The sequence below is a fragment of the Pholcus phalangioides genome, unplaced genomic scaffold, assembly GCF_987345545.1.
Source record: "Pholcus phalangioides strain wild (caught in Gottingen) unplaced genomic scaffold, Ppha-v1.0 ptg000014l_1, whole genome shotgun sequence".
Lineage (NCBI taxonomy): Eukaryota > Metazoa > Arthropoda > Arachnida > Araneae > Pholcidae > Pholcus > Pholcus phalangioides.
In genome coordinates, this window is record NW_028301607.1 from 25196312 (window position 1) to 25206654 (window position 10343).

Consider the following 10343-nt stretch of genomic DNA (forward strand, 5'->3'; position numbering starts at 1 on the left):
TCAAAATTGCGTTTTTTGGCCGACCTCTCTTCAGTCTACAGCAGAAAAAGATAACAACAATCATAATCGAGATGTACTTTGGTACTTATGCTGCCATCTAGTATGGATTAACAATACTTGAGCTTTTCTTATATGTTAATAAATTCCTCCCTCCCACCTAGAACTCCTTAATACACGTATATGAAGGCGTCTTACTCCCATCCAGTAGTAGATCTGATGCAATTTTCAGAAGTGCCTTATGTGTTTGTATTTTTGAAACATATGACATCCATATTTTTATGGGCATCTTTTTATCAGCCACCTCGTTGGGCATTTTGCCTGTTGTGGCGTTGTATTTGTATTTGTATTTGTTTAGCTTTGCTCCTTATAAACAAAGCTTACAAACTGACCTTAAAGATCAAACTTCTAGTTCAGTAATTCTTTCAACACCCAAGGAGACATCCAAAAAAAAAGATCTCCACACAAGCAGACGACAGGTAAGATCGTAAAAAGTGAATTTTTCCACACTCCGCTTTATAGTAATGTGCTGCTATCTAGTCTCGAATTCAAAAGTGACTCATGTGGTGATGATGAAGTTGAAAGTAAAAAAACTATATTCTTTATTCCGCTCAGTTCCTTATAAACAGAGCTCATAAACTGAACTGGAAATTCAAACTGAAAGTTCGGTTATTTTATTTGAGCGTAAGGAGACGTCCAAAACAAAGAACCTCTTAATGAGCAGACGACAGACAAGAAGTCGGTTCCCTACAAGCTTAGCTCACAAACAGAACTGGGAGTTCGAACTTCCAGTTCAGGAATTTTTTCAGGACATAAGGAGACATCCAAAACAAGTAACCTGGAGAGAAGCAGACGACAGAGGTTCTAGACCAGAATTGTACTGGAGGGAACCATGGAGGAAAGAATTCTTTCCTCCTTGGGAGGGAACATCCAGCCGCCGCGACGTCGTCTACATCTAATGCGAGGAAACCACGTGACTCGGTGCAAACAAACACGATCCCCCATAGAGATCAATGTTAAAATTTCCGATTTTAGCATAGAAATGCGGAAATTTTTTGAGTGGGGTTTTCCGCCGCATCAATAATTTTAAAAATTGAATTGAATTCTCGATTTTCGAAATATTGAGTTCGCTTAGAGATACGAAGCCCAGAAAATTAAATTTAAATTAATTAGCCAGACCCACTTTTGAGGAGGGTATCCATGCAATAACATTGATTTCAACTTTTTATTTATATGTTCTGAAGCACGAAAATAAGAATTAATATCTACGTATTGTCTTATATTATCCAATTGTAACAATCCATATAGTTTAGAATGTTGTGAAATTTCTTTTATAATTATTATTTCTTTCATTACTTCTGGAGTAATTGCTTTAAAATCAATTCTGGGTTTGTTTCTTTCATTAATTCTGAAATTATTTCTTTCATTAATGCTGGAATTATTTCTTTTACTAATGCTGGAATTATTTCTTTCATTGATTCTGAAATTATATCTCATTGATTCAGAAATTATATCTCATTAATTCTGGCATTATATCTTTCATTAATTTTGGAATTTTATCTCATTAATTTTGGAATTATATCTCATTAATTTTGGAATTATCACTTTTTGATTAATGCTGGAATTATTTCTTTCATTAATTCTAGAATTTTTCTTTCATTAATTTTGGAATTATGTTTTACTTTAATTCTGAAATTACCGCTTTGATTAATTTTGGAATTATCACTTCATTAATGCTGAAATTACTTCTTTCATCGATTTTGGAATTATCTCTTCCATTAATTCTACAATTTTTTCTTTCATTGATTTTGGAATTATCCCTTTTTCTTAATTCTGGGATTATATCTTTCATTATTAATGCTGAAATTATCGCTTTCATTTATTTTGGAGCTGAAATTATCTTTCATTAAAACTAGAATTTTTCTTTCATTTATTCTGGGATCATCTTTCATTAATTCCGAATTATCTTTCATTAATGCTGGAATTATCACTTTCATTAATTTTTAGAATATTTTTCATTAATTTTGTAATTATCACTTTCATTAATTTTTAAATAATCTTCCATTAATTCTGGAATTATCACATTTATTTATTTTAGAACTGAAATTATCTCTTTCATTAATTTTGGAATTATCTTTCATTAATGCTGGAATTATCACTTTCATTAATGCTGGAATTATCACTTTCATTAATTTTGGAATTATCACTTTCATTAATTTGAATAATCTTTCATTAATTCTGGAATTATTTCTTTCATTATTAATGCTGAAATTATCGCTTTCATTTATTTTGGAGCTGAAATTATCTTTCATTAAAACTAGAATTTTTCTTTCATTTATTCTGGAATCATCTTTCATTAATTCCGAATTATCTTTCATTAATTCCGAATTATCTTTCATTAATGCTGGAATTATCACTTTTATTTATTTTGGAACTGAAATTACCTCTTTCATTAATTTTGGAATTATCACTTTCATTAATTTTGGAATTATCACTTTCATTAATTTTGGAATTATCTTTCATTAATTCTGGAATTATCTTTCATTAATTCTGGAATTATCACTTTCATTAATTTTCGAATTATCACATTCATTCATTTTGGAATTATCACTTTCATTCATTTTTGAATAATCTTTCATTAATTATGGAATTATCACTTTCATTTATTTTGGAACTGAAATTACCTCTTTCATTTATTTTGGAACTGAAATTACCTCTTTCATTAATTTTGGAATTATCTTTCAATAATTCTGGAATTATCACTTTCATTTATTTTGGAACTGAAATTACCTCTTTCATTAATTTTGGAATTATCTTTCATTAATTCTGGAATTTTCACTTTCATTTATTTTGGAACTGAAATTACCCCTTTCATTAATTTTGGAATTATCTTTCATTAATTCTGAAATCATCACTTTCATTAATTCTGAAATCATCACTTTCATTAATTCTGAAATCATCACTTTCATTAATTCTGAAATCATCACTTTCATTAATTCTGAAATCATCACTTTCATTAATTTTGGAATTATCTTTCATTAATTCTGGAATTATCTTTAATAGCTCTCATGAAAGGAACAAATCTAAACTAAAGAAACATGGAAACGAATCGATCTGCCTGTTTTTGCTTCGAAAAATGCTTGATTAAAGCTGCAGAATTTCTTCAATGTAATTTATATGGGCCCATGATTAATTTCAAAACATCCTGAACTATATGGATTGAGATGTAATTGGATAATATAAGACAATACGTAGACATTAATTCTCATTTTCGTGCTTGAGAACATATAAATAAAAAGCTGAAATCAATGTTATTGAATGGATATCCACCTCAAAAGTGGGTCTGGCTAATTATTTTATATTCAATTTTCTGGGCTTCGTATTTATAAGTGAACTCAATACTTCGAAAATCAAAAATTCAATTCAATTTTTAAAATTATTGATGCGGCGGAAAACCCCACTAAATTTCCGCATTTCTTTGCTAAAATCGGCAATTTTAACATTGATCTCTATGGGATATCGTGTTTGTTTGCACCTAGTCACGTGGTCTTTCGACAGAGATGTTGGGGGACACCGTTCTCAGCACTGCCAAGGCGGAGACCGCTGACGGTCACGCTCCCTTCAGTAATATAAGCTTGATGGCAGCGGCATCAAATGCAAGGAAATCACGTGACTCGTTGAAAACAAAGTTCCCTCCTGGCAATTTGCCCATTGAAATGTACAGTTCGGTCTCTAAAAATATTGGGTTTAAAGATTAAAAAAAAAAGGATAGAGAACTCATATAAAGATGAAAAAGGATTAAATTATTTATTTCATTAATACTGGGATCATTTCTTTCATTAATGTAAAATCGTTTCTTTCATTAACGTGGAATAATTTCTTTCACCAATCCTTGAATTTTCATTCATCAATTCTGGATTTTCTTTCATTAATTCTGGAATTTTATTTCCTTTATGAATTATTTCTTTCATTACTTCTGGAATAATTGCTTTCATGAATTCTGGATTTGTTTCTTTCCATTAATGCTGAAAATGATTTTTTTCATTAATGCTGAAATTATTTCTTTTATTAATGCTGGAATTATTTCTTTTATTAATGCTGGAATTATTTCTTTTATTAATGCTGGAATTATTTCTTTCATTAATGCTGAAATTATTTCTTTCATTGATTCTGAAATTATATCTCATTAATTCTATCTCATTAAAGAGAGTTCTTTCTTACTTTTTTACCACAAAATTTTTTTATGAGACGAAAATTTCGGTAACAAAATTCGTACATTAGCAATAATCAATTTATATGTAGAAAAAATAATTATTTCTTTCCACAAAAAAATTCGGACAATATGGATGATCGAACAAATAAGTGAAAACACGGATTATGTGGCCTTCTTAGCGCATGCCTCTCCCACCCCGGGCCGTGCCCGAAGGGCCTCAAGAGAAGAGGTGCCTCAGAAAAACGAGACGTAGTTGAATTTTTCAGGCAGGGCCCCCAAAAAATCCCTTGACTCTGGGGGCACATGATGCTCTTAAGACGATCTTGTCTGTCAGCTTCACCCTTGTGGGTGTCATGGAATTCCAGTGCTTGATTCCTATTAATTTACATTAATTAAACAAAAACAGCAATAAAAAACTCGAAAAATGATCAGTTATCGAATTGCAACGTATATTTGATAAAGAGATGATGAAGCGCTTTAAAAGTATGACAAAAATTGATGTCTGTTCAATGGGATTCGAGCCACGATGAAGTGTCAGCAGGTGGACCACGCGCTAATTATTATTAATAGTTTATGAATTTTGTGAAATTAATTCAAATGCCATTCCCTCTCAATGAATCGTGTTTGATTACGATCCACACTATCAACGCGTTCCTGAAATGATAAGAAAAATGTGCGTTCTTTTTCTGAAAAAATATTTCACTTCAAGATTTATGTTCGTAAATCGAAAAGTTTGTAAGTCGGGGAGCAACTACATACATTTTTTTTTTAGAGGAGGGCCACAAAAAGATTTTTTTTTGTATTGGGCCGCGAAATATTCTCCTAAGCCCGGACCTGTCTCCGATTTTTGAATTTAAATATCTCAGGGAATAATGCGGTTAAAAACATGTAATTTGTTTGTTGAGCTCAGAAGAGAAAGAGCAACAACTGTCTAATTGGAAGTTAGAGGAGGGGGGAGGGGGAACGTATAAAATCTACATTTTTTTTATTTTGTGTACACTGTATTTTCATCTTCAAAACTCGTACAGGGTGATTTCTGGTCACATTTTGAGAATTTTTAAAATTGTAATCATACCACTACCACGAACGGTTGATGAGATAAAGGCTGTAACAATACTCCAAGGAGAAACCATTGAATCTTAGAATGGCCATAATATTACCAAAAGGCAGGGCCACAACTAGTGGGGGGGGGGGGAAGAGCAGGCGGGTCGGGTGCCCCGGCTGCATCACAAAAGGGGGCGCAAATTTCACCATTCAACCGAAAACCTTCCTTCCACCATTTTCCACAAATTTCACCATTCAACCGAAAACCAACCTATCCTTCAGCATTACGAGGGTGGTGCCTAAATGAGTGGTTGCCCAGCAGACTCCTTATCAAGCCATACGTCGGCGCACCCACCAGCGATAGGAATATCGCACGTCTGCGGACATCATCCGTAACTTCATTCGCAACAAAATATTGATACAATCGCTCGGCATACTCCGAAAACGGTTCTTTCGCGCGGTCGAATTCGCCGATTATACCGAAACCTGCCATCCGGAGCGTATGAGGAAATCGCTTGAAGAAACTAAGCCTACCTCGCTAGCGCTTGCTTCTATCTTGTTCCCGTCCTGCCGAGACGATGATTTTCAACTCCTGCAGACTGACGTTAGATCCCATCCTCGTCGCCACTGAAATGTCTCTCACTAGACATTTATAAGAGTCAGACTGAAGGAGCATTCAGAATTACACAATAGCATAAATACGCTTTATTCCAACATTAGTACAATAGCTACGGAGAAACACAACCGACCGCCATGGCCGCTAGAACTCGAATCCCACAGCAATCGAACGGCGCGCGCTCATTGAAGCTCGCGCTGTGCGCTGTTGCCAAGTCATACATATAAATATAACATATATATATAACAATTTCCATTTGGTCATTCAATGTTTTGGGCACTCCCATGCTTGCATACACTCCTAGGTCACTCTTTTTATCGCTCACTGAAGTGGTCCTTCGTTCGCTAGCCACTCTTTTGGTCATTCACGATGCTTACACATGCTATTTTGGTCACTCACTGACCTAGCCCCCTTCGCTCTTTAGGCAGAGGTGGATAACCACCTTCTCTAAGAAAACTATATATATATATATTTATTATAATTTTACCACCTGTGGACTAAACAAATACTGAAGTCACTCATTTTTCAAATTTGCCACCGCTCCAAACTGGCCTCTCTGACCTATAGCCCGCTAATCCCTCCCATCCCCGTAAATACACCACTGCGCTTATTCTAATCAGAACTGAAACTAAACTTTCCAGCATCAAAATGCATTTATTGCCTAATTGTAACATCGATCACATCATGTCACGAGCTTCTTCAAGTCCAGTCTAGTGCAAACATGTTAAAGTGAAGTTTTAGAAAGTCAACGCCATCTATTTTCTTGAATCCGGAAAAGGATGTTTTACTTTTCGAATCTCTTCGCATTAACGCAGTCTGAATAGTTGATGTCGGACAGCCTCAGGCCAACGACGTCCACCCCCATCATTTCCAGTTCCTGCAGGCAATCGACCACTTTCGATTCCAGGATCTCGTTCTGGGCGTTCAGCCTGTCCTGGATGACCCTGAGAGAGGTCACGAAGTGGACCTTTAGGTCCTCTTTCGCATCGGTGGCTTCCTTTAACTTCTTCAGGAACTCTTCGTGCTCCGACTCGAGCTCCTCTATCTGCTTGTTGTATTCCCTGATCCTCTTCAGGGTGAACGCGTGCGACGACTGGTCCTGCTTGTAGTGGGCCCTCTTGGCGGACGCCAGCCTGGCCTGTTTCACGAACGGTTCTAGGGCCTTGTTCTCCAGCTGGAGCTCACACAGGGCCTTGCTGTTGACATCCACCGTGCTCCTCAGGACCTTTATCTCGTCCTTCATGATGTCGATCAAAGCCAGGCTGCGGCCCGTCGTCCCCTTGAAGTAGTCCTTCATCACTTTCAGGCTCCGGCAGTGGCTCTCGACGAACTCCATGTACTCGTCCGTCTGCTGTTCCTTGTTGTCGTGCACTTCGACGTCCTTCAGCAGGTTCAGTTTCGACTCCAGGTCCACGTACATGTCCTCGAAGGCCTGCATGGTGTGTCTCAGGGTCTGCTCTTTCTGCTCTACCAAGTCGAGGAAGAAGACCTTGTCCCATTTCTGCTGTTCGTCGATGTTGGATTCCTGGATTCGCCGGTCCCTGGTGAGATCGCGTTCCTTCTCGCGGTGCTTGCGGAAGTTCGCGTGCTGTTCCTTCGTCAGGGCTTCGGTCGCTTCCCTCTCGAGTTCGTCCGCCCCTTCGTCTATCTCTCGTAGTCTTTTGTCCCGTTCGAAATCCATGTACATCAGCTTCTCTTCGGACTCGATTTGCTTTTCCTCTAGCTTCCTGGACAGGTCGTCGATTTCCTTCTCGATCTGCTTGATGCTGGCTTTCTTCTCTTCGAGTTCTCGTTTGCTGACTTCGTAAAACTGCGCGACCCTGTCTCTCTCCACTTGGTAGAAGTTCCTGGAATCCCGCGCTTTCTCTACTTCCTTTTGTAACCTGTAAACGAAGCCCTGCAGTTCCGGCACAGACAGTTTCGACAGGTCGTATTCACCGAGCTTAACCTCTTTCGGTTTGGCGTCTTTCTTGCCTTTGTCTTTCTTAGGCGGCATATTTTTTTTCAAGTTTAGCGAGACAGGAAGAAAAAGTGTTGCTTTCACACACACACAAAAACAAACAAACTAGAATAGAGATTTGGAGAGTTAAACTTATTTCCTCACCAGTGTTGACAGATCGAGGAGCTTAAGAAGAATGAATAACACTTCTGAGGTCATTGAGATGCCTTTACATCAGACGGAACCGAAAAAATTGGTGATACAAATTCCTGTAAATACAAATACAAAGGCTGCAACAGGCAAAATGCCCAGTGAGGTAGCTGAAAAAAAGATGCCCGTAAAAATATGATGTGCGCTACAATTTATTATTTCATTAGACAGTTCGACTGGTTCGTATTAAATTAAGTAAAAGATGAAATGTCAAAATTTTTAAAATTGAAGCTCTCTCAAGAAAACAAGGATGAAATGGGACAATTTTAAACCCGACCTCTATAGGCTGCCACCTTGAGTAATTTTATGTTCTGAAAAAAAAAAACAGATGAAACAGAAAAAAAAATAGACCTTTTTTTTTTTTTTTGGTCTCACTTAGTCCCTAACTGTCTGGGCAGATGCGGATTTATTGAGGGTTATACAAATTTTCCCGTCCAACTCCCATTCTACTAATTTTCTAGGTCACTCATTCTTCAAGTTTGCCAACCCTCTGAAATTGCCACCCTAGGCAATAGCACCCCCCCCCTCCCCCACTTCCGCCAATACACCACTTGGACCAAGGTGAAGTTTACATCAAGGTTTGTGGACTGTTCTCTTTCAAGGCGCTTTGTTCTTAATCTTTTGCGGTCCAGAGGTTTTTTAGTACTTCATTGGTTCTTAATAGATACATAAACCCCCGCCCCTAAGAAGGAAGTGCACTAAGTTCTAGCCCAGGGGATGTCTTGAGAGGTTCGATTTATTTTGTAGGTTCGTTGAATTGCCCCGTATTTAAAGCAAAAAAATTTTTCCCCATATAATTCGACTCTTTGGAGAGATTATCACCCATTTTCTAGATCCGTGCCTGGACCAGAGTTCCAGAGAACGATTTCATTCATAAAATATTTGTTCGTTTTGAATCTAGGTTTGATTAAATTCAAAGTTCGATGAGTAGAAAGGATGACACTGTTGGACGAGGTGGGCCCCCATGAGAAGAAAATATGGTCCAAAGGGAACCATGGCCTAAAAAAAGGTCAGAAACACTGGTATAACATCAGGGCGGACTTAAACAGGTACAAAGGGTGCGGTCGCACCGGATTTTAGTGGTCGCAAAAACGGGATAAATACTTTGAATCTTTGAAGACATTTTGACTTTAACGCTTGACGTAATATTTTGGCTTAAAGTTTTGTCCCAGATCTCTAGAATCCCCACCCAAACATCGAACTCCCTGGCCTAGAGTTGTCAAAGAACCTCCCCCACCCCCTCCAAAGTCCCGAGAAGGATGCAGGTTGATCTAGTGCCCCGGGCGTTGAACCAGTGGAGGCGATAAGTTCATTTATAAAATTACGTAAAACTACACTACTCATTCAGCCGAGCAAAAATGCATTAATAGTTGTGGCCCTGAGCAGACAATCGGATCTCTAGTCAGACAGTCCCCCTCCTAACCTTCAAGTGTCTGGGGGGGGGGCACACTACTAATATTTTCGCTGGGCAGCTGACACTATACCACACACGCACCTTGTCCATATTTCTTTGCGAAACTTCTGACAAATTAGTGCATGTTAGGATGTGCGTGTAGTGGACCTTCCGTGAAGTTTGTTTCTGCGTAATGCTTGTTATATGTAGATCTGCCATCAATTTTTCTAACTATGAGTGAAGTGCACTGATTGATTAGTTGTACCGTTACCTTTTTGCTATGTGGTAAGACTGACTAGGAAATAGACGCGTATGAGAGCCTCGCAGTTGGGAACTGCAGAAAACCAACTTCATGGACACTGGGAAATGTTCAGACACTACTAAACCACACACGCACACCCATCACCCTGGTACAACTAAAGGGGAAACCCTACCCTCCGCAAAGCGGTTTGCACCCAGGCTGCAAAATACTTTAGCCCGTCCCTGTATAACAGGCATCTTCAACCCGTTGCTCCCTGAAGTACCCAGAGTGCTCGATGCTCGTGTCTGATTTCGTGCTCGCGAGCACTTGATCAAGGTTCCAATCAAACACCTCAGAAGAATTGTGTTCAAGGATTGTGAAATAACCGTCATTTCATGCATTCGTATGTTAAACTTGCTGTAACGGTGTTTTTTTGATGGAGGGTATGGGCAGTGCTCGCGACTGGAAAAGGTTGAAGACCTCTGCTGTATAACATACATAGGGAAAGAGTAGCTGAGAGAAGTGAACGGAAACACCTGCTCTCATCTTTCTTTTTTTTCCCTTTTATTTACCAGGCGTAAACAATGATACCAGTTTGAGATTTATCTTTCCTAAACCAAATTTGTTGCCAAAATTCTGTATTCAACCATTCTGTAACCCAACCATTCATTTGAAATCGAATTGATGTGT

The 10343-nt window shown here is 38.1% G+C and overlaps 1 protein-coding gene across 1 annotated transcript; it reads right to left on the reverse strand.

Annotated features, from left to right (window-relative positions):
* Positions 1-6654: 6654 nt before the first annotated feature.
* On the reverse strand, positions 6655-7866 carry LOC149078330 (dynein regulatory complex subunit 4-like). The gene has a single exon (XM_089241436.1). It carries the CDS (start codon positions 7864-7866, stop codon positions 6655-6657), a length of 1212 nt encoding a protein of 403 aa, XP_089097562.1.
* Positions 7867-10343: the final 2477 nt, after the last annotated feature.